Genomic DNA, 22,297 nt, shown 5'->3' with positions numbered 1-22,297 from the left:
CAGATTTTTTTTTTTGAGATAAAATTCACATACCATACTCATTTAAAGTGTAAAATTCAATGGGTTCTGGTATATTATTTATTTCTTTGTAAGTTATAAAATATATGCATCATAAAATTTTCCATTTTAACTGTAAGTGATTCTTTCAGTGGTATTAATAACATTCACAAGGTTGTACAACTATCTCTACTACTTACTTCCAAAACTCTTTTGGTCACTTGTACAGAAAGTCTGTACCTGTTGAATAGTAACCCTCCCTTTCCCCCTTCCCCTCAGCCCTTGCTGACTTCTAATCTACTTTCTGTCTCTATGATATGCTTATTCTAAATATTTCATATACATGGAATAATAGAATATTTGTCATTTTGTGTCTGGGTTATTTCTTTTTTTTTTTTTTTGTCTTTTTGCCATTTCTTGGGCCGCTCCAGCGGCATATGGAGGTTCCCAGGCTAAGGGTCAAATCGGAGCTGTAGCCGCCGGCCTACGCCAGAGCCACAGCAACGCAAGATCTGAGCTGCATCTGCAACCCACACCACAGCTCATGGCAACGCTGGATCATCAACCCACTGAGCAAGAGCAGGGATCGAACCCGCAACCTCATGGTTCCTAGTCGGATTCGTTAACCCCTGCGCCACGAAGGGAACTCCTGGGTTATTTCACTTAGCATGTTTTCAAGGTTTGTGTTTGTTGTAGCCTGTATCAGAACTTCATTCCTTTTTGTGACTGAATAATATTCCATTATTATGTATGAGTCACACTTCAACTGTTCATTTGCCTGGTGATGGACACTTGGGTTGTTTTCCACTTTTTGGCTGTTGTGAATAGTGCTGTAGGGAACCCTGACATTCAAGTATCTGTTCAGGTCCCTGCTCTCAGTTCCTTTGGCTACATACCTAAGAGTGGAATCACTGAGTCTTGTAGTAATTCTGTGTTTATGTTTTTAAGGAACCTGTGTTTACTTTTGAGAAGTTGAAACCACTAATGCCTAGTGGCCATTTTGTATACGAAAAGGATGCAAACCATTAAGCAGCTTCTGCTTACAGTTTTTATTATTCCCCATACCAGTTGTACATCTCAGCTATTTTAATAAACAGTGGGAAATTACCACTATTTTATTCTTTTTACTTTGTATAGTGGTTTGTATATGTGAGCAATATTTTTCTCCCTTTCAGAGTAAGATCTGACTTGTTACCCTCAAGAACAGTAGAATATAATGTGGACCACATACATAATTTAAATTTTTCTAGTAGTCACATTAGAAAGGTCAAAGAAACATGTGAAATTTTTCTGCTATAATTTTTAACTGAATTAGTTAAAAATATTATGTTTTAACATATAAAGAATATTAAATTAATGATGAAGGATTTTACTTTTTTTAATACTAAATAGGTCTTTGACATCTGTTGTATATTTACTTAGAACATTGCAGTTTAGACCAGCCACATTTTAAATGCTCTATAGCTGCATGTGGTTTGTGGCCTTGGATAGTGCAGCTCTGAGTCAGAAACTTAGTTCATGAGACGTGGAAAAAGGTAGCTTAAAGCTAAACAGGAAAATAAACAATTTTATTATAAATTTTGTTTGTTTGTTTGTTTGCTTTTTAGGGCTGCACTCGTGGCATATGGATGTTCCCAAGCTAGGGGTTGAATTGGAGCCGCAGCTACTGGCCTACACCACAGCCATGGCAACATCTGTGACCTACACCACAGCCTGGCAACATCTGTGACCTACACTACAGCTCCTGGCAATGCTGGATCCTTAACCCACTTAGCAAGGACAGGGATCGAACCTGCAACCTCATGGTTTGTGGTCAGATTCATTTCCACTGTGCCATGATGGGGACTCCTATTATAAGATATTTTTATTATGTTACCTTAAGGAAAAGTAATCTTCCAGATTTATGCTTAACTCTTTATCCTCTAAACCAAAATAAAACTAATATTATACCTTTAAAATTTTTTCTTGGCTACTTCTTTGCATTCTTCATAATAATACTCATAATGACTGATTAAATTTTTCCTTATAAATTCTGATTAGAAATTTTTGTCAGAATTGTGTTGAATTTACATTCTCATTGCAGAGTATTTGACACTCTTAAAATACTACCTTCCTATCTAGAAATATGGTTTTTCTTTCCATTTACTCAAGCCTTCTTATACTCTGCTTTGGTAAGGTTTTGTAGTTTTCAAAACTATGTGTTTTTATGCTATTGTCTGTGAAGTCTTTCATCATGTTTTCTAACTGGTTACTTTTGTGAACTATAAATTTTTGTGTATTTATTGTATAACCAGCCACCTATCAAGCCCTTAGTTAGAGCCACATTGTCTCTAATAGTTCTTCAGTGTGAGATGGTATACTTTTCAACCTGTTTGCTAGACTGTTCACAGTCAAAACACACATGTATACACAGCACTTTTGTGTCATATGTCCTGTACAATCAGGACCACCATTACTTTATAATTTTTATGATTTATAATCCTTCATTTGCTCCATCTCTAATGCCTGAGGCCAGTTCAGATGGCTGGTGGGCATGATGACTACAGCAGTTCTGTTCCAGAACTCCCACATTAGCTCCTTAGCAATCCAGATGCTGTTGAACTCAGGACAAAGTAGTGCTGTGCAGAAAAGGTAGAAAAGGAGAGCAAGATATTGTATCAGTTGAGTCCTGTGCTTTAAGGTTGAAAGCATAATGTTAATCTGTCTTTCTGGTGAAGTTTGAGCTCTTCATTATTTGTTTCAATAAGCAAATACTACCTTTCCTTCTCATTCACACAGGAAATAAATCAAATAATAAAGAAAAAGTAACTCTATCCAGTAGAGGGCGTCCTTGCTACATATAAACTCAATTACATTAGAAATTTATGATTTCAGAAAGGGACAAATTTTTTAATTCATGAATTTTGAAGTATTCTTGTTAAATCATATCTCCTTATATTCATTTAGACATAATATGAATTCTGTTATTATGAAAGAATGGAAGGATAATCTTAGCAGAAGGAAGAGAGGTCAGTAGGATATTTACAGTTTCACCTTACTCTCCAAAAGAAATGAGATTATCTCATTCCCTACATGCATGTATGTCAGTGTCCTGAGCTGTGGAAGAAGGTGGGTGGGAGGAGTAATTGAATAAAATAAACCATAATCTCTCCACTCAGTAGTTCCTATGTTAAGTATTATTTTTAAAGTAAAAGCAATGCATGTATAAATTTATAAAATTCAAACCGTTCTTAAAAACATTAAATGAAAAGTAAAATCCTTCCTCCCTCTTCTGTTCTTTGCTGGTTTAGAGAGGTAATTTTAGATAGAATGTGAAAACTATTAAAGAGAGGGTGGTAAATTGTCACAAAGATGAAGATTTATAGCAAATCTCATACCTGATGAGTTACCAATCTCTGGATTAATCAGTACCTTTGTCCCAAGATCTTGAAATAATTTATAGTTCAGTCACTCTGGTTTTCCGCCTCTGGTTATTGTCCATAGATCAAAGATAACTAAATATGACTCCAGCTATGAGAAAATGTGCAGAATTGTCCTGATTTTCCCTGACTGTAGGACACTTGTTACTCTTTAATGTCCTTCAGAGTCTTTGCTTTTTCACTTTGGAAACAATAAAGCAATTCTATTCTGCTGACAACTGCAGAAATCATTTAACTCACTGTTTGTCCATTCATTGGTTTTAATCTTTCTACCACAGAAGACAGACAAGATTCAGGCTGGGTTAATTTTCTTTCCAGAAAGAATGATACTTCCTAAATAGAAGATATATTTGGACAAACTTTGTTGGGATTCATTATTAGAGTCTGATTTGAGTAGCAGTTCTAAGATTTTGTTAACCATAAATTGGAATATAACACCCATTCTTACCATTTTTCAATCCATTTAACAGATGCTTGTTTAATGTCTGCTATGAGCTATGTAAGAAACTGGAATGAATATAAGAAAAAATATAAAATACTGCCCTGTAATGTGCTATATAACCTAGCTAGGAAGATAGTACTAGGTGTCAAACAATTAGAAAATAATTAAAGCGGTATTAAGGTAACATTAATACTTAATAAGTCCATATTATATGTTGGGCACTGTTCTGAGCATTTTATATGCCTTACTACTCAAAACTGACTCTTTGAGTTTTACTTCATTGTTAATATCTCCATTGAGTCATTTGACCAAGGTCACACAATGGCAGAGCCAAGGTTTAAATCCAGGTCTCTCTGGATAGATAACTTATATATTTTTTTTTTGTCTTTTTGCCTTTTCTAGGGCCACTCCTGTGGCATATGGAGGTTCCCAGGCTAGGGGTCTAATCGGAGCCTGTAGCCACCGGCCTACGCCAGAGCCACAGCAATGCGGGATCCGAGCCACGTCTGCGACCTACACCACAGCTCATGGCAACGCCGGATCCCTAACCCACTGAGCAAGGCCATGGATCAAACCCGCAACCTCATGGTTCCTAGTCGGATTTGTTAACCACTGCGCCTGAGCTGGAACTCCTAGATAACTTATAATTTCTGTCACTCAATTAATGAGTGTTACAGAACTTTGACCCGTCATTTTATTTATTTTTGCTTTTTAGGGCCGCACCCGCGGCATATGGAGGTTCCCAGGCTAGGGGTCAAATCTGAGCTACCGCTGCTAGCCTACACCACAGCCCATGGCAACATGGGATACTTTACCCACTGAGCGGGGCCAGGGATCAAACCTGCAACCTCATGGTTCCTGGTTGGATTTGTTTCTGCTGCACCATGACAGGGACTCCTAACCTGTTAAAAGTTTTACTCAGGACTTCTAAATTAGTGACTTGATTGAAAAGTAGATACTTTCAATTTTAGGGTTTTTTACACTGTAATTAATACTTGATCTTTTGATAAGTGTTTCTGTAAGTAAGAGCTATTTCTTTTTTTTGCTTTCTTTCTTTCTTTCTTTCTTTTTTTTTTCTTTTTAGGGCTGCACCCACAGCATATCAAAGTCCCCAGGCTAGGGGTTGAATCAGAGCAGTAGCTGCCAGCCACAGCAATGCCAGATCCAAGCTGCATCTGTGACCTACACCACAGCTCATGGCAACACCAGATCCTTAACCCACTGAGCAAGGCCAGGCATCGAACCCGCAACCTCATGGTTCCTGGTCAGATTCATTTCTGTTGAGCAACTACAGGAACGCCCAGTAAGAGCTGTTTCTATCTGAAATCATTCCTTTTTCTTTTTTTTTCTTTTTCTTCTTCATCTTTTTTTTTTTTTTTTTTAATATGCCATAGCTGCAGCAGTGCCAGATCTTTTAACCCACTGTGCTTGGCCAGGAATCAAACCCACACATCTGCAGTCAGATTCTTAACCCACTGTGCTATGGCAGGAACTCCTCATTCCTTTAGCTTTTGCTTAGTTTCTTATGTTCATATAACACACAGATAATGACATGTTTTCATGTGATTTGGACAGCTGAACCAAATCATCGCTGTCTTATTTCCCAAGTTCCTGCATGTAAACTTGATAAGTGATATATCAGGACTACAGAATGGGTTTATTACCTTTTTGCTGTATTGTCAGATTATTTTGAAATTAATTTTGATCATGTTTTATATTTGATAAATAAGTATGATGGTGGGGTTTTTTTATGTTTATAGAAGGGAAAAATACACATACAACTGCTAATTTATCTAAAATACAGCTTATCTAAAAAACATTGAATCTTCTACCAGTCCAAAAACAAAATTAGTAGGTAACTGAAAATACCGAGTTTTCTGTCCTGTCCATTCCACCATGCATAGCTCAGTGGTAGTTAATAGGATAATCATATAAAACAGCAAATGTTGCTCTTAGTAAAAATTGTTGATGACATAATACATAGGAAGTTTCTTATTCAGGTGTAATCTGCAGGTAGAGAAGATATATTCCTTTTTTTTTTTTTTTTTAAGGGCCAAACCTGTGGGATATGGAAGTTCCCAGGCTAGGGGTCCAGTCAGAGCTGCAGCTACAGGCCTATACCGCAGATGCAGCAACACCAGATCCAAGCCACGTTTGCAACCCACACCATAGCTCACAGCAACTCTGGATCTATAACCCACTGAGTGAGGCCAGGAATCGAACCTGCATCCTCATGGATACTAGTTGGGTTCTTAACTTGCTGAGCCATGACTCAGAACTCCAGAAAAATATATTATTAATAGGTTTTGGCACCTAAATTATATATAGTTTCTCTGTCTACAAAGAGAGAGAGAATATGTTATGATGGAAAGACCATAGACTTTACAGTCACATGGATCCTGAGTCTGAGCTCAGCAAAAGGCTCCATTACTGTAGTTGGAGAATACTTCACTGAGGAGTTGACTCTTTCCTTCTTTTGAAGGCAACCGTCTGAGGAAGGGCGTTTCCTGCATGAGGATGAGCTGGCAGGCTGAGTCCTCTTGGTGGGTCTGCCTCCTCCTTCCTGCACTCCTGCTGCTTATCTGCAGGTGCCCTTCATTCTGCAGCCCCTGTCCTCCTTTCCTTGACAGCTCTTCAGTGAATTCTTTAGCTTATTCTCCTACCATCTGTTCCTTCTCTGGAATGGCTCAGGATCACTGATAATGAGCCTCAGAACAGCAGGGCAGGAGTGGGGCTGATAACAGTTGAGAACAAGTTCTGGAGATAGTGAGTGTACTGAAGGCCCTGAACTGTATGTCTAAGCATGGTCAATTTTAGGTGGATTTTACCACAATAAAAGAAGACTGAGTTGGAAAAGATTGTACAGAGAAAACTTGTCCTGTGTCTGAACTCATGAGGCTGATTTTTTTTTAATGCAAATCTTAGTACGGAACAGTGTTCTCTTCTCAAATAAAACTCAGCTTGCTGGAATTCCCATTGTGACTACTATGGCTTGGGTCGCTGCTGTGCCACAGGTTCAATCCCTGGCCCAAGAACTTCCACTTGTGGCAAAAAAAAAAAAAATTAGTTTGCTGCTGAGAAAGTTCAAAACAATAAAGAAAATAATAAGGAGTTCCCGTCATGGTTTAGTGGTTAACAAATCTGACTAGGAAGCATGAGGTTGCAGGTTCGAGCCCGGCCTCTCTCAGTGGATTAAGGATCTCATGGCGTTACCGTGAGCTGTGGTGTAGGTCGCAGACACGGCTCGGATCCCAAGTTGCTGTGGCTCAGGCATAGGCTGGTGGCTACAGCTCCGATTAGACCCCTCACCTGGGTCCATATGCCATGGATGCAGCCTTAAAAAAAAAAAGAAAGAAAAAAAAGACAAGAAAAAAAATAATAAAACACAATCATGGATCAATTCCCCAGTCCATTTCTCTACTTAAACATTCTTTTCTCACTGAAGTCTGTGAAAATAAAGCAAAAACTCTTTCACCTGATTTATGAAGAAAGGATTATGAGATAAATTAGGAATTGTCTACATTAGTCTGTTAATGAATCATATTACTGCAGATACCATGTATTAGATACTATGTTGCCTTGGCTAGTTGGTTTATATACCTCTTTTAAAACTTTTTGTGTTCTATAGTAGTTGATTTTCAGACTTCTTTTCTTTTTTTTATTACTCAATGAATTTATTACATTTATAGTTGTACAATGATCATCACAATCCACTTTCACAGGATTTCCATCCCACAACCCCAAGCATCCCCTCACCCTCCAAACTGTCTCCTTTGGAAACCATAAGTTTTTCAAAGTCTGTGAGTCAGTATCTATTCTGCAGAGAAGTTCATTCTGTCCTTTTTCAGATTCCACATGTCAGTGAAAGCATTGGATGTTGGTGTCTCATTGTCTGGCTGACTTCACTTAGCATGATAGTTTCTAGGTCCATCCATGTTGATAAAAATGGCGGTATTTTGTTCCTTTTAATGGCTGAGTAATATTCCATTGTGTATATGGACCACGTCTTCTTGATCCACTCTTCTGTCGATGGACATTTAGGTTGTTTCCATGTCTTGGCTATTGCAAATAGTGCTGCAGTGAACATTGGAGTACATGTGTCTTTGCGAGTCGTGGTTTTCTCTGGGGAGATGCCCAGGAGTGGGATTGCTGGATCAAATGGTAGTTCTATGTCTAGTTGTCTGAGGCATCTCCATACTGTTTTCCACAGTGGTTGCACCAATGTACAATCCCACCAAGGGTGTACTAGGGTTCCTTTTTCTCCACCCCCTCTCCGGCACTTCTTGTTTGTAGACTTTTGGATGATGGCCATTCTGGCTGGTGTAAGGTGGTATCTCACAATGGTTTTGATTTGCATTTCTCTAATGATGAGTGATGTTGAACATCTTTTCATGTGTTTTTTGGCCATCCGTATGTCTTCTTTGGAGAACTGTCTGTTTAGATCTTCTGCCCATTTTTGGATGGGGTTGTTTGTTTTTTTGGTATTGAGTGGTAGGAGGTGTTTATAAATTTTGGAGATTAATCTCTTGTCAGTTGATTCATTTGCAAAGATTTTCTCCCATTCTGTGGGTTGTCTTTTCATTTTGTTTAGGGTTCCCTTTGCTGTGCAGAAACTTTGAAGTTTGATTAGGTCCCATTTGTTTATTTTTGTTTTTGTTGTCAATACTCTGATAGGTGGATCTGAAAAGATGTTGCTGTCGTTTATGTCAGAGAGTGTTTGGCCTATGTTTTCCTCTAGGAGTTTGATAGTGTCTGGTCTTATATGTAGGTCTTGAATCCATTTTGAGTTTATTTTTGTGGATGGTGTTAGGAAGTGTTTTCATTCTTTTCCATGTGGCTGTCCAGTTTTCCCAGCACCACTTATTGAACAAGTTGTCCTTTCTCCATTGTATATCCTTGCCTCCTTTGTCATAGATTAGTTGGCCGTAGGTGCGTGGGTTGAATTCTGGGCTTTCTATCCTGATCCACTGATCTCTGTTTCTGTCTTTGTGCCAGTACCACACGGTTTTGATGATTGTTGCTTTGTAGTCTAGTCTGAAGTCATGGAGCCTGATTCCTCCAGCTCCCTTTTTCTTTTTCAGGATGTCTTTGGCTATGCTGGGTCTTTTGTGCTTCCAAACAAACTTTAAGATAGTTTGTTCGAGTTCTGTGAAAAATGTCCTTGGTAATTTGATAGGGATTGCATTGAATCTGTACATTGCCTTAGGTAGTATAGTCATTTTGATAATATGAACTCTTCCAATCCAAGAGCATGGTATATCTTTCCATCGATTTGTGTCATCTTTGATTTCTTTCATCAGTGGCTTATAGTTTTCAGAGTACAGGTCTTTTGTCTCTTTAGGTAGGTTTACTCCTAGGTATTTTATTCTTTGGGTGCAATGGTAAATGGGATTGGTTCCCTAATTTCTCTTTCTGCTCTTTCATTGTTAGTGTATAGAAATGCCGTCGATTTCTGTGTATTGATTTTGTATCCTGCGACTTTGCCAAATTCGTGGATGAGCTCTTAACAGTTTTCTGGTAGAATCTTTAGGATTCTCTAGGTATAGTATCATGTCATCTGCAAATAGTGATACTTTTACTTCTTCCTTTCCAATTTGGATTCCTTTTATTTCTTTTACTTCTCTGATTGCTGTGGCTAGGACTTCCAGAACTATGTTGAAGAGTAGTGGCAAAAGTGGACATCCTAGTCTTGGTCCTGATCTCAGTGGGAATTCTTTTGGCTTTTCACCATTGAGAATGATGTTCGCTGTGGGTTTGTCATATGTGGCCTTTATTATGTTGAGGTAGGTTCCCTCTGTGCCCACTTTCTGAAGGGTTTTTATCAGAATGGGTGTTGGATTTTGTCAAAAGCCTTTTCTGCGTCTACTGAGAGGATCATATGGTTTTTATTCTTCAGTTTGTTAATGTGGTATATCACACTGATGGATTTGCAGGTATTGAAAAACCCTTGCATCCCTGGGATAAATCCTACTTGATCATGATGTACAATCCTTTTAATGTATTGTTGGCTGCAGTTTGCTAGTATTTTGTTGAGGATTTTTGCATCGATGTTCATCAGTGAAATTGGCCTGTAGTTTTCTTTTGTTGTGGAATCTTTGTCTGGTTTTGGTATCAGGGTGATGGTGGCCTCATAGAATGAGTTTGGGAGTATCTCTTCCTCTGCAGTTTTTTGAAATAGTTTCAGAAGAAGAGGTATTAGCTCTTCTCTAAATGTTTGGTAGAATTTGCCTGTGAAGCATCTGGTCCTGGACTTTTGTTTGTTGGAAGTTTTTTAATCACAGTTGCAATTTCAGTACTTGTGATTGGTCCGTTCATCTTTTCTATTTCTTCTTGGTTTAGTCTTGGAAGATTGCACTTTTCTAAGAATTTGTCCATTTCTTCTGGGTTTTCCGTTTTATTGGCATCTAGTTGCATATAGTAGTCTCTGATGATCCTTTGTATTTCTGTGGTGTCTGTTGTTACTTCTCCTTTTTCGTTTCTGTTTTTATTGATTTGAGTCCTCTCTTTTTTGCTTGATAAGTCTGGCTAAGGGTTTGTCAATTTTGTTGATCTTTTCAAAGAACCAGCTTTCGCTTCATTGATCTTTTCTATGGTTTTCTTTGTTTCTATTTCATTGATTTCTGCTCTGATCTTTATGATTTCTTTCCTTCTGCTAACTTTAGGTCTTGTCTGTTCTTCTCTCTTGAGCTGCTTTAGATGTAAAGTTAGCTTGTTTATTTGAGTTTTTTCTTGTTTCCTGAGGTGGGCTTGTATTGCTATAAACTTTCCTCTTAGAATGGCTTTTGCTGCATCTCATAGGTTTTGGAGTGTTGTGTCTTTGTTGTCATTTGCTTCTAGGTATTTTTTAATTTCCTCTTTGATTTCTTCAGTGATCCATTGGTTGTTTAGTAGCATGTTGTTTAGTCTCCATGTGTTTGTGTTTTTTGCAGTTTTCTTCTTGTTGTTGATTTCCAGTCGTACAGCGTTGTGGTCGGAAAAGATGCTCAATGTGATTTCAATTTTCTTAAAGTTACCGAGGTTGGATTTGCAGCCCAGGATGTGATCAACCTTAGAGAATGTTCCATGTGCACTTGGGAAGAATGTGTATTCTGTTGCTTTTGGATGAAATGTCCTATAAATATCTATGAAGTCCATCCGGTCTAATGCTTCATTCAGGGCCTTTGTTTCCTTATTGATTTTCAGTCTGGATGATCTGTCCATTGCTGTAAGTGGGGTGTTAAAGTCCCCCACTATGATTTTGTTATTGCTGATTTCTCCTTTTAAGGTTGTTAGCAGTTGCCTTATAGATTGTGATGAACCTATGTTGGGTGCGTAGATATTTACAGTTCTTATATCTTCTTCTTAGAGTGATCTTTTGATCATTATGTAGTGACCTTCCTTGTCCCTTAAAATATTCTTCATTTTAAAGTCTATTTTGTCTGTTATGAGGAGTCCTACTCCAGGTTTCTTTTGATTCCCGTTTGCATGGAATATTTTCTTCCATCCTCTCACTTTCGATTTGTATGTGTCCCTAGAAGTGAAATGGGTCTCTTGAAGACAGCATATTTATGGGGCTTGTTTTTGTATCCATTCAGCCAGTCTATGTCTTTTGGTTGGGGCGTTTATTCCATTAACATGTAAGGTAATTATTGACATGTATGTTCTTATTTCCATTTTATTAATTGCTTTGGATTTGTTTGTGTTGCTCTTTTTTCTTCCCTTCTTTTCTTGTTCTCTCTTCTTCTGGTTTGATGACTATCTTTAGTGTTGTATTTGAGTTGATTTTTCTTGTTTGTTTGTGTTTTAATTGTAGATTTTTGGTTTGCCATTATTCTGAAGTTTTGATATAAGCATTTATATATATATGAGATTGTTTTAAGTTGTTGGTCTCTTAATTGCAAGTGCCTCTCCAGTGTCCTGCATTTGTACCCTCCTCTTCTCAAAATTTCTGATTTTGGTGGCATAATTGTATGTGAATGATATTGTATCTTTAATGTATATATACCTTTACTGGTGAGCCTCATCATTTGTGGTATTTTTGTTTCTGGTTGCAGCCTTTTCTTTTCTGCCTAGAGAAGTTCCTTTAGTATTTGTTGTAAAGCTGGTTTAGTGTTGCTGAATTCTCTTAGCTTTTGCTTATCTGTGAAGCTTTTGATTTCTCCTTCCAATCTGAATGAGAGCCTTGCTGGGTCCAGTAATCTTGGTTGGAGGTTTTTTCCTTTCATCACGTAATGTGTATCATGCCACTCCCTTCTGGCCTGCAGAGTTTCTGCTGAAACATCTGCCGAGAATCTTAGCGGGATTCCATTGTATGTTATTTGTTTCTTTTCGCTAGCTGCTTTCAGTATTTTCTCTTTGTCTTTAATTTTGGTTAGTTTGATTAATGTATGTCTCGGGGTGTTCCTCCTTGGGTTTATTTTTTATGGTACTTGTTGCATGTCCTGGATTCGAGCGAGTGGCCCCTTTCCCATGTTAGGGACGTTTTCAACTACTGTCTCTTCGAGTGTTTTTTCTGTCTCCTTCTCTCTCTCTTCTCCTTCTAGCACCCCTATGATATAGATGTTGGTGTGTTTAACGTTGTCCCAGAGTTCTCTGAGACTCTCTTCATTTGTTTTCAATCTTTTTTCTCTTTTTGTTCCACATCTGTGATTTCCACTAATCTGTCCTCCATCTCTCTTATTCGTTCTTCCACCTCCTATATTCTGCGGTCGGCTGCTTCTAGTGAATTTTTTATTTCAGTTATTGTATTTTGCATCTCTTCTTTTTTAAGTTTTATAAAGATATATGTATGTCTTTGCTGGGTGTTTACTGTAAGTTATCCATCTTTGCCTCTAGTTTATTTCCAATGTCTTGCATCATCTTCAGCATCAGCAGTCTAAAGTCTTTTTCCTGGAGGCTGGGAATCTCCTGATCACTTAGCTGATTTTCTAGGGTTTTTTTCTTTCTCCCTCATCTGAGTTATAGTTCTCTGTCTTTTCATTTTTTTCTAGGTTTGGTGTGGTGTCCGTTTTTCAGATAATAGAGTTGTAGCCTCTCTTACTTCTGGTGTCTGCCCCCCTTGTCACTGAAGTTGGTAGGGGGCCTGCTGTAGTCTTCCTGATGGGAGGGACTGATGCCTGCCTACTGGTAGGTGGAGCTGATTCCTATCCCTCTGGTGGGTGGGGCTCTGTCTCAGTTTGGGATTTGAGGTGGCTGCGTGCCTGGGGGGTCTTTAGACATCCTGTTTACTAATGGGCAGGGCTGTGTTCCCTCCTGGATTGTTGGTTGGCCTGGGACTTTTCAGAGCTGATGGGTGGGGCCAGATTTTCCCAAAATGGCCACCTCCAGAAAAAGGCAGGCTGCTGAATATTCCTGAGGGCTTTGCTTCCAATGTCCTTCCCCCACACAAGCCACATTCACCCTTGTTTTCCCAGGATGTCCTCCAAGAACTGCAGTCAGGTCTGAACCAGATTCCTATGGAGACTGCTTTGCCCTGGGACCCAGTGCACATGAAAGTCTGTGTGCGCCTTTTGAGAACGCAGCCTCCGTTTCCCCCAGTCCTGTGGAGCTCCTGCGCACAAGCCCCACTGGCCTTCAGTGCCAGATGTTCTGGGGGCTCTTTCTCCCAGTGCCAGATTGCCGCACATGGGAGTTTGATGTGTGGCTCAGAACTTTCACTCCTGTAGTTGAGTCTCTGTGAACCAGTTAGTTTCCAGTCTGTGGGGTTTCCCACCCTGGAGGTTTGGGGTTGCTTATATCATGTAATCACCCCTCCTAACTCTTGATGTGGCCTCCTCTTTGTCTTCTGGAGTAGGATATCTTTTTTAAGGTTTCCCGTCCCTTTGGTTGAAGATTGCTCAGCATTTAGTTTTAAATTTTGTTGTTTTTAGGAGAGACGTTGAGCTCCAGTCCTTCTATTCTTCCATCTTAATCCCTGAATCGATTTTCAGACTTCTTAAGAGAAAAAAATTTATTTTTCCCAAACAAAATTTTATGTTTGTTTTGTTTTGTTTTGTTGTCTTCCTTAGTTTTAGGGCCACACTCACAGCATATGGAGGTTCCCAGGCTAGGGGTCCAATCAGAGCTATAGCCACTGGCCTACGCACGCCACAGCCACAGCAATGCAGATTCTGAGCCTTATCTGCAACCTACACCACAGCTTATGGCAACACCCGATCCTTAACCCACTGAACGAGGCCAGGGGTCGAACCCACATCCTCATGGATACTAGTCAGGTTCCGTAACCACAGAGCCATGAAGGGAACTCCCCAAACTAAATTTTATGAAGGATCTTCAATTTATAAAACAGTTCAGGGGCTCCCACTGTGGCACAGTGGGATCAATGACATCTTGGGAGCACAGGGATGCAAGTTCTATCTCCAGCCCGGCACAATGGGTTAAGGATCCAGCATTGTCACAGCTGTGGCTTAGGTTGTAACTATGGCTTAGAACTGATCCCTGGCCCGAGAGCTCCATGTGCCACAGGGTGGCCAATAATTGAAAGAAAAAAAAGCAGTACTGAAAGCATAGATGGGCCAATAGGAATTAGGAGTTGGAGACCTGAGAGCCCAGCCCACTTGGCCTTTCCTCACAGTATAGGAGCCCTTGAGTTACCACTGGAAAATAAACAGGTTGATAGTCACTTCTCTGTAAGCATCTGTAGAACTTAGAGTTGCTTAGATAGATTCACAGTCATTTCTAGGGTTGAGCACTAGGCTCTTAGCATTATTACTCCCATTATGTCATTCCTGTGAGAAAATCAGGTTTAATGTATTTCAGCTTACAGCCCCTTTCATAAGATTTGTAACTTGATATACAAGAGAACTGTGCCTACAATCAGTTGTTAAAATCATAGTGGTTTAGCTCAGCTACAGAATGGGTAAAAACCCTTAGATTTTCCTGAAAGTACAATATTTGAAGTATTTTTTCTCAGTGATTTAAAGGCTTTTCTACTTTATTTTGTGAATTTCAGGTTCTAGAATGTATTTGCCTGTTTAAAAACTATTGCTCCATATCTAACATTGGCTTTTAAATTGATTGTCTTTAAATGAAGGCTTTATTGAAAAGGCTTGAAGCTGTGAAACCGACAGTTGGTATGAAACGCTCAGAACAGCTGATGGACTATCACCGCAACATGGGCTACCTCAGCTCTTCCCCCGCCTCCAGACGTGTGAGGTCCACTCTTGGCCAATACAGCCCATTAAGTAAGCATAGTCAAAATTATATTGTACTTGTTTGTATCCTTTGTTCTTTTAAAAATGTATAACTTCAGTTTTTTTTTTTTTTTTTTTTGGCCGAACCTGGGCCATGTGGAGATTCCCCTGGCCAGGGATTGAACCTGCACCACAGCAGCGACCCAAGCGGATGCAGTGACAACACCAGATCCTTAACCTGCTGTGCCGCAAGGGAACTCCTAGCTTAGGTTCCTTTTTTTAAAATTTTTATTATTATGATTTTTTTTAATGGCTGCACCTGTAAGATATGAAGTTCCCAGGCTAAGGGTCAAATTGGAGCTGTGGTAGAGGCCTACGCCAGTGCAACACCAGATCCTTAACCCACTGAGCGTGGCCAGGGATGGAACACACATCCCTATAGACATTCTGTTGGTTTCTTAAACCACTGAGCCACAACGGGAACTCCGTTTTCTTTTCTTTTTTCTTTCTTTCTTTTTTTTTTTTTTAATGTGTGTGTTTTTGTTTTTTGCCTTTTCTAGGGCCACTCCCATGGCATATGGAGGTTCCCAGGCTAGGGGTCCAATTGGAGCTGCAGCTGAGCCTACGCCATAGCCACAGCAGCACGGGATCCGACCCACGTCTCCAACCTATACCACAGCTCACGGCAACGCCGGATTCTTAACCCATTGAGCAAGGCCAGGGATCGAACCTGTAACCTCATGGTTCCTAGTCGGATTCGTTAACCACTGAGCCACAATGGGAACTCCTCTTTTATTTTTTTTAGGGCTGCACCCATGGCATATGGAAATTCCCAGGCTAGGGTTGAATCCGAGCTGCAGCTGCTGGCCTCTGCCACAGCCACAGCCATGCTGGTTCTGAACCAGGTCTATGACCTACACTGCAGCTCATGGCAGTGCTGGATCTTTAACCCACTGAGTGAGGTCAGGGATCAAACCCACATCCTCAGGGATACTACTCGGGTTCATTACCACTCAGCCAAATGGGAACTTTGGCTTCTGCATTTTATGTTGCAGTGAAATCTGCTATAGTTCACTGCTATGCTTTGTTTTATGTGTGTTAGTTCACTTAATTTCAGGTCTCATTTACAGTATATAATGGCAGCACAGGAAGAAAACCTGGAAATAAAACAATTGAAAATATCAGCAGTCTCTTGGAGGAGAGACTTTTAATTTTATATGTTTATTAAAGGAAGAAATGAGCAAATATGCTGTTAATAAGTTGCCAAAACATTTTCATTAGCCAGTTAAGAATTTTTAGTAGTATGTTCCATTCCTTCTATGTGCTTTGTCTTCCTCATTGGTAACCAAAACAAAAGTTAGCAATCTGTAGTCATCAGATATAATCCCTCTTAATACTCAATATATGATCCGCATAACCCAGAGAATGCAGGGTGTGAGTGACTGCTTAGTGCTAGGGTATGTGACAGACAGAAGTGCCAGACCTTTTCCCGTGCAGAAGTCTGTGCTGCCACTTCATACATGCATTTTAAATCATAAAGAATAGAAGCAAATCCTAAGAGAAAGTTGGAACCACTTGTAATCCACGACTTGCCAGTGCTTATGGGAGTCTTAAATACCCAGACGATTAGTGATTCCATTCATTTATCTTCCAAGCATCATTTCTTTGTTATAGTTAGTGACTAAGATAGGGTCTTGTTCCAGTAATTCCTACTTAGTATTATCCTTTGAATGTGGTATTTGTTGAATAAATGTATAAACGGTTATATATATAGATTTTCCCCCCAGTTGAATCCTTTAAGAAGTTTTTGTTTATTTATTTATTTTTGCTATTTTAGGGCTGCACCTGTAGCATATGGAGGTTCCCAGGCTAGGGGTCCAATCAGAGCTGTAGCCACCGGCCTATGCCACAGCCACAGCAACTTGGGATCCAAGCCACATCTGTGACCTACACCACAGCTCATGGCAACACGGGATCCCTAACCCACTGAGCGAGGCCAGGGATCGAACCTGCATCCTCATGAATCCTAGTTGGTTTCGTTAACCGCTGAGCCATGAAGGGAACTCCTGAGAAGCTTTTAAAAACGTTTATTCTCATCCCAAACCTATTGAATCAAAATGCTCTGGCATGGAATTTGGGCATGTTTGTTACATTTTTAAGTTCAATGGGGAATTCTGAAATGCATTCCTGATTGAGAATCAAATTAAAATATTAAAAATACATGTGAGACAAGAAGAAAATTTTATTCTGGGCTTCAAATTAGGAGAGGAAGTTTATCAGATGATGATTTACATATTTAGTTTAAAAAATTCAGTTTCTCATTGTTATATTTTCAGGAGATGCTTCCAGGACATCCAGTGCTACCAGTGGTCTCAGTTGTAAGAGTGAGCGATCAGCTTTTGACACATCCAGCGGCCATTTGCTAAGACCTAAGCCCCCTAATGTCCGTACAGCTTGGTTATAAAACTCTTTTTACTTTAAACATTGTTCATCCAATTCTTACTGAAGTGCTCTTGCATATTACCATAATTCTCTGTGTAAAAATCTATAATACTGTTTTCATCAATTTAAAGTGTATAACAATGACTCGTAATTTATTGTAATTCAATGCAACATTGCTTTCAGAAAGACAATTTAATATAAAATCAGTGTTTCCTGTGAGAAGGTGTTTATATATGGAGACATGTATTTCATAGAGAAATGGTAGCATGCATGTGTATTTTCTCAACATAGAAACAGGTTCAGCTGTCAGACAGGCAAAAGAGTTGTGACAGTATCATTCCACGTTGGACCTGAGGTGTTAGCTATATAGGTCTTGTTTAATGTGTTTTTTTGGTTTTTTTTCATTTCTTATAAGCTTTATACCATGGGCATAGCTCCTGACTTTGTTTCCTGTTTGCTTCAGAACTTGGGTGGTGTGACTTATAACTTCATTGTAAGATAGTTACACTTGCATATAATGAAACAAATCTTGAAATTTGTTTTCATTGGTGGAGCTCATTTAGATTTGATGAGCAAATTGAGAGAAGCTTGGCTTGGAGCATCCTTGTGATTCACCAGAGGTCTCTACTACTCCTCTAGTGCACTGAGTTAGATCTTAAACCCTTTATCACCCATTCCAAACCATTTCTAACTGTATTAGAAAGTTCAGCTTAGAAGCTCCTCTTTCATGTTTTTTATACATTCGGGGGAAGTACTGTTAATAATTCTGAGGAATTAGGTTTCTTTAGAGCTACAGTCTACTGCATTGTGACTAGCTTGTTCAAAGACCAACTCATCATAAGCGGAAGCAAGTATTTGTTGAATTAGCAAAATAGCACCACCAGTTTGAAGAGCCAAGAAGCAAATCCTGAGTTGTTAGAACAGTGTTTGAGTGATGCTGTGAACAGATTGTGTTAAATTTGGTGTTTCTTGTTTTAAGTGAGAAGAAAAATGAGAAAAGACATGCATTGTCTCACAGCTTTAAAAATTCCAGCTAGTGTTTTTAAGGGCTGAAAAATAAAACTAAAATATGAACAATAAAGGGGAAAAAAATCACCAATTTGTTGAGGCTACTTTAAATGTCAGCTAATTTTCTTCCTTTGTTTTGGTTTGGTCTTTTGGGTTGAATCCTGGAAGTATCATTTTTGCCAGTCCTACTTTTGAAGTCCTGGTAATTTAATGTAATTAGTAATAGCAAATAGGGTATAATATAGTTGACTTTTAAAATTAGAATATTTTTCTGTCAATCTCTAGGCTATTACGTTGTGTAAGGAAGTATATCTTGGTCATGTAGCTTCTGCTGTCCAAGTTATCACTGTTTTCACTATTGGCCTTTTCTGTATACCTTAGAATGTGTTAGAAAGTTTCTATATTAAATGCCAAATCTTTCCCTTTTTTAGTGTGAATTTTGGATCTGTAGCCCAGTAAGATTTGTTGGTTTTCCAAGTTAACTCAAGCTCTGTTGCCTGTACACTGAACTTACGTTTCCTAACACCTTTGTTAGTAAGCCAAACCGCATTTTACTAAAAACTGATTCAGAATTTCTTGTTCGTAGTTTGTATTGACAAACTTTGCTTAGGACAGGGCATGTGAAGCCTGAAAAGGATGAGGTTAAAAAATTCGTGTGAACATGGCCTGACTGAAATTTTTCTGCTGCTTTCTTTGAACTATAATGTTCGTTCATTGTTATTTGATATTCTGTGCTGGTGAACAGATTTTTACATTACTACTGTTCTGCTTTATATTATAAACTTAATACTAAACCAAGGTTTTGTTTTGTTATTGCAACTTTTAATGTTTGCATAACAACCTATAACAACCTATCTTTAAGGAGTGATAAGAGTAGGTTCAGCATTTGAATATATTTGCCTAATAGTGAACCAGTTTTTAAAAATTGATTTTTAAGTTGTTAGGGAAAAAAATATTTATGAAACCTTTTATGTAATAGTGTTAGGCTCTGAGTACATCTTATATGGTCTTTGCTGCCATATGTCATGATACAGTTATAATTTTATTGATAAAACTGTCATTTTATTTTATTTTTGATCTTTAAAAATCTTTTCTTAGTATTTTGATTTTAGATATTAATTTAATACCTTTTATTTTTACTACTTTGACAGGGGAGGTTCGTCTAAGTATTACTGATAACAGGGATTCAACTTGAAGTAAAAGTCAGGAAGAGCAATAATCACATCTTTTCAAAGTGGAATATACAATTCTGTTGTCATGATTAGTTTATACGATAAGTATAAATAGAGGGATAAGAGTTGAAAATGTGATATTCCCTGATATAAGTCATGGTACTTTGAAGTTGTATGGTTTAAGGGGTATTTTTATGAAGGAGTCATAAGTATACTATTTTTCATTTTCAAGAACATAAAAAAGTGAAGGATCATCTAGCACTACTTTATATTTGGTTCACTTATACCTAAAAATATATTTGGAGATTTACACGTGCAGTTAGAAATTATATTAATCCAGGGCCTGAAATTATTAGGCAAGGTTCTTCTTGAGAGTTATTTTCATATCTGTCAAGTGTTAAACTAATGTTGCATCCTTTTTAATAAGATTCTATGAAAGATTTTGAGCTATTAAAGTTATTTCCTAAAGGATAGCAACTATATAGTACTTACCCTCTTTTTTCAATCTCCATAAAAAGCTGCGTTCCTAGCTATTACTCCAAATAAAATTTTTCTTGTTTGCTAATCAGTATAGTATAATACAGTTGTTTTCAGCCTGTTAACCCAAATGTCCAAAATGGAGATCTCAGTAGTTTTAAAAAGAGGCCACTGGGATGGATATGTTGCACCTTCAAAATCAAATACTGAACACTATGAAAAGTGTTATGACCAGTATACAGTTGGAGACACAAGTTTGAGTTACACAATTTTAATAATTAAATTCATAAAATGTTTAATATCTTAAATGCCAAAGTCTTAACCTATAAATGATTGTAAACTATCCTAGAAGATATGTTTAGTTCTCATGGCTACATTATTTCTATGAATAAAAATAGTAAGAAATTTAAAGATCAACATCCTTTTTTAATTTTCCAGTCCACTATAATGTGTTTTAAGCATGAAGAGTTAGCTTGGCATAATGAAGAAAGAAAAGAAAGATAACTGAGTTTTGATCCTATGTCTGTCTCTCAAATGCATTGTCTTGTTCCCATTTTAAAAATTAGAATTATAGGAGTTCCTGCTGTGGTGCAGTGGGTTAAGAACCTGACTGCAGGGGCTCAGGTTGCTGCAGAGGTGCAGGTTTGATCCCTGACTCAGTGCAGTGGGTTGAAGGATCCAGTGTTGCTGCAGCTGTGGCGTAGATCACAGCTGGCCTAGGAACTTCTATATGCCTTGGGTGTGGCCATTTAAAATAAAAACGGAAAATAATAGCTTTCATGTGCCTCATATGACTAAGCATTAGTGTGATCAAAGCTAGAAAGAGGATATTAGTCATTTATATCTTTAAAAGCACGGTATTTATGTGGGAAAGTGCTTAAAATTACATTCATGATCATCATCTCTTTAAACCACAGCATCTAATTTGTTCTGTCAAATTGTTATGATGCTACAACAGACACTCTTATAGCTTAAAGAAGTGGGTTGTTTTTTGGGGGTTTTTTTTTTGGTCTTTTTGCCTTTTCTAGGGCCGTGCCTGAGGCATGTGGTGTAGGCATCTGGTGTAGGCCGGCGGCTACAGTTCCAATTAGACCCCTAGCTGCTGGCCTACACCAGAGCTCACAGCAACGCTGGATCCTTAACCCACTGAGCGAGGCCAGGGATCAAACCTGCAACCTCATGGTTCCTAGTCAGATTTGTTAACCACTGAGCCACGACGGGAACTCCATGAAGTGGTGTGTTTTTGTTTTTGTTTTTTTTTTTAAGTTCACATCTACATTTCATATGTATTATAAATGATAAGAAGTACTCTTGGAGTTCCCGTCGTGGCGCAGTGGTTAACGAATCCGACTAGGAACCATGAGGTTGCGGGTTCGGTCCCTGCCCTTGCTCAGTGGGTTAAGGATCCGGCATTGCCGTGAGCTGTGGTGTAGGTTGCAGACGCGGCTCGGATCCTGCGTTGCTGTGGCTCTGGCGTAGGCCGGTGGCTACAGCTCCGATTCAACCCCTAGCCTGGGAACCTCCATATGCCGAGGGAGCGGCCCAAGAAATAGCAAAAAGACAAAAAAAAAAAAAAAAAGATAGTCTTCACTGAAAATCACATATAACATTTATTTCATATATTTGGGGATTATAGCTGATCTCCAAGTTTGAAGTGTGCTTTATTTTATTTCCTTCTGAGAATTTTTATATTTCATGAAGAAAATGTCCAAAATTAAGCAGATGTATCTGCTTCCTATATAGATATAGAAGCTAGAAAAACCTCATTTTATTAATTTGAGAAGATTTCATTTTGAATTACATTTTGGGGAATGTGAGAGGGATTGTGGTCCTTTTTTTTTTTTTTTCCATAGCCACACCTGCAGCATATGGAAGTTTCCAGGTGAGGGATCAAATCCAAGTCGCAGCTGTGACCTCTGCTGCAGCTGTGCAGCACCAGATCATTTGATCCGCTGCACCGGGTAGAGGATCGAACCCAAGCCTCTGCAGCAACTCGAGCCACTGCAGTCAGGTTCTTAACCTTCTGCACCCCAGCAGGAACTCTGGGATTGTAGTCTTTTAAGTGAATATCCATAAGAAAATGACATAGATATTTTGTTAACTTTTTAAGTACTACAAAAATACAGAAAGGGGCACTAAACAAATGTACAACTCTTGTCGCAAAGCAGATTGTCATAAAGCAGATACCTGGCTCACCACCAACTGGATCAAGAGTTAGACTATCGGCCA

At 38.7% G+C, this 22,297-nt stretch overlaps 1 protein-coding gene across 2 annotated transcripts in view; it reads left to right on the top strand.

The window, feature by feature from the left end:
- CFAP97 (cilia and flagella associated protein 97) overlaps positions 1 to 18,506 on the top strand; it is a 48,861-nt gene extending 30,355 nt beyond the window's left edge. For both annotated transcript variants that reach the window (XM_047772349.1, XM_047772350.1), the window contains exons 4-5: positions 14,870 to 15,020; positions 17,306 to 18,506. In XM_047772349.1, the coding sequence (XP_047628305.1) occupies positions 14,870 to 15,020; positions 17,306 to 17,433 (279 nt within the window). In that variant the 3' untranslated portion in view covers positions 17,434 to 18,506. The remainder of the gene's footprint in view (positions 1 to 14,869; positions 15,021 to 17,305) is intronic.
- The last annotated feature ends 3,791 nt before the right edge of the window (positions 18,507 to 22,297 follow it).

The sequence above is a fragment of the Phacochoerus africanus genome, chromosome 3 (genome assembly GCF_016906955.1).
Source record: "Phacochoerus africanus isolate WHEZ1 chromosome 3, ROS_Pafr_v1, whole genome shotgun sequence".
NCBI classification, from domain to species: domain Eukaryota; kingdom Metazoa; phylum Chordata; class Mammalia; order Artiodactyla; family Suidae; genus Phacochoerus; species Phacochoerus africanus.
The sequence above is the reverse complement of the archived record's forward strand: the minus strand, read 5'-3'. Positions and strand labels throughout refer to the sequence as shown.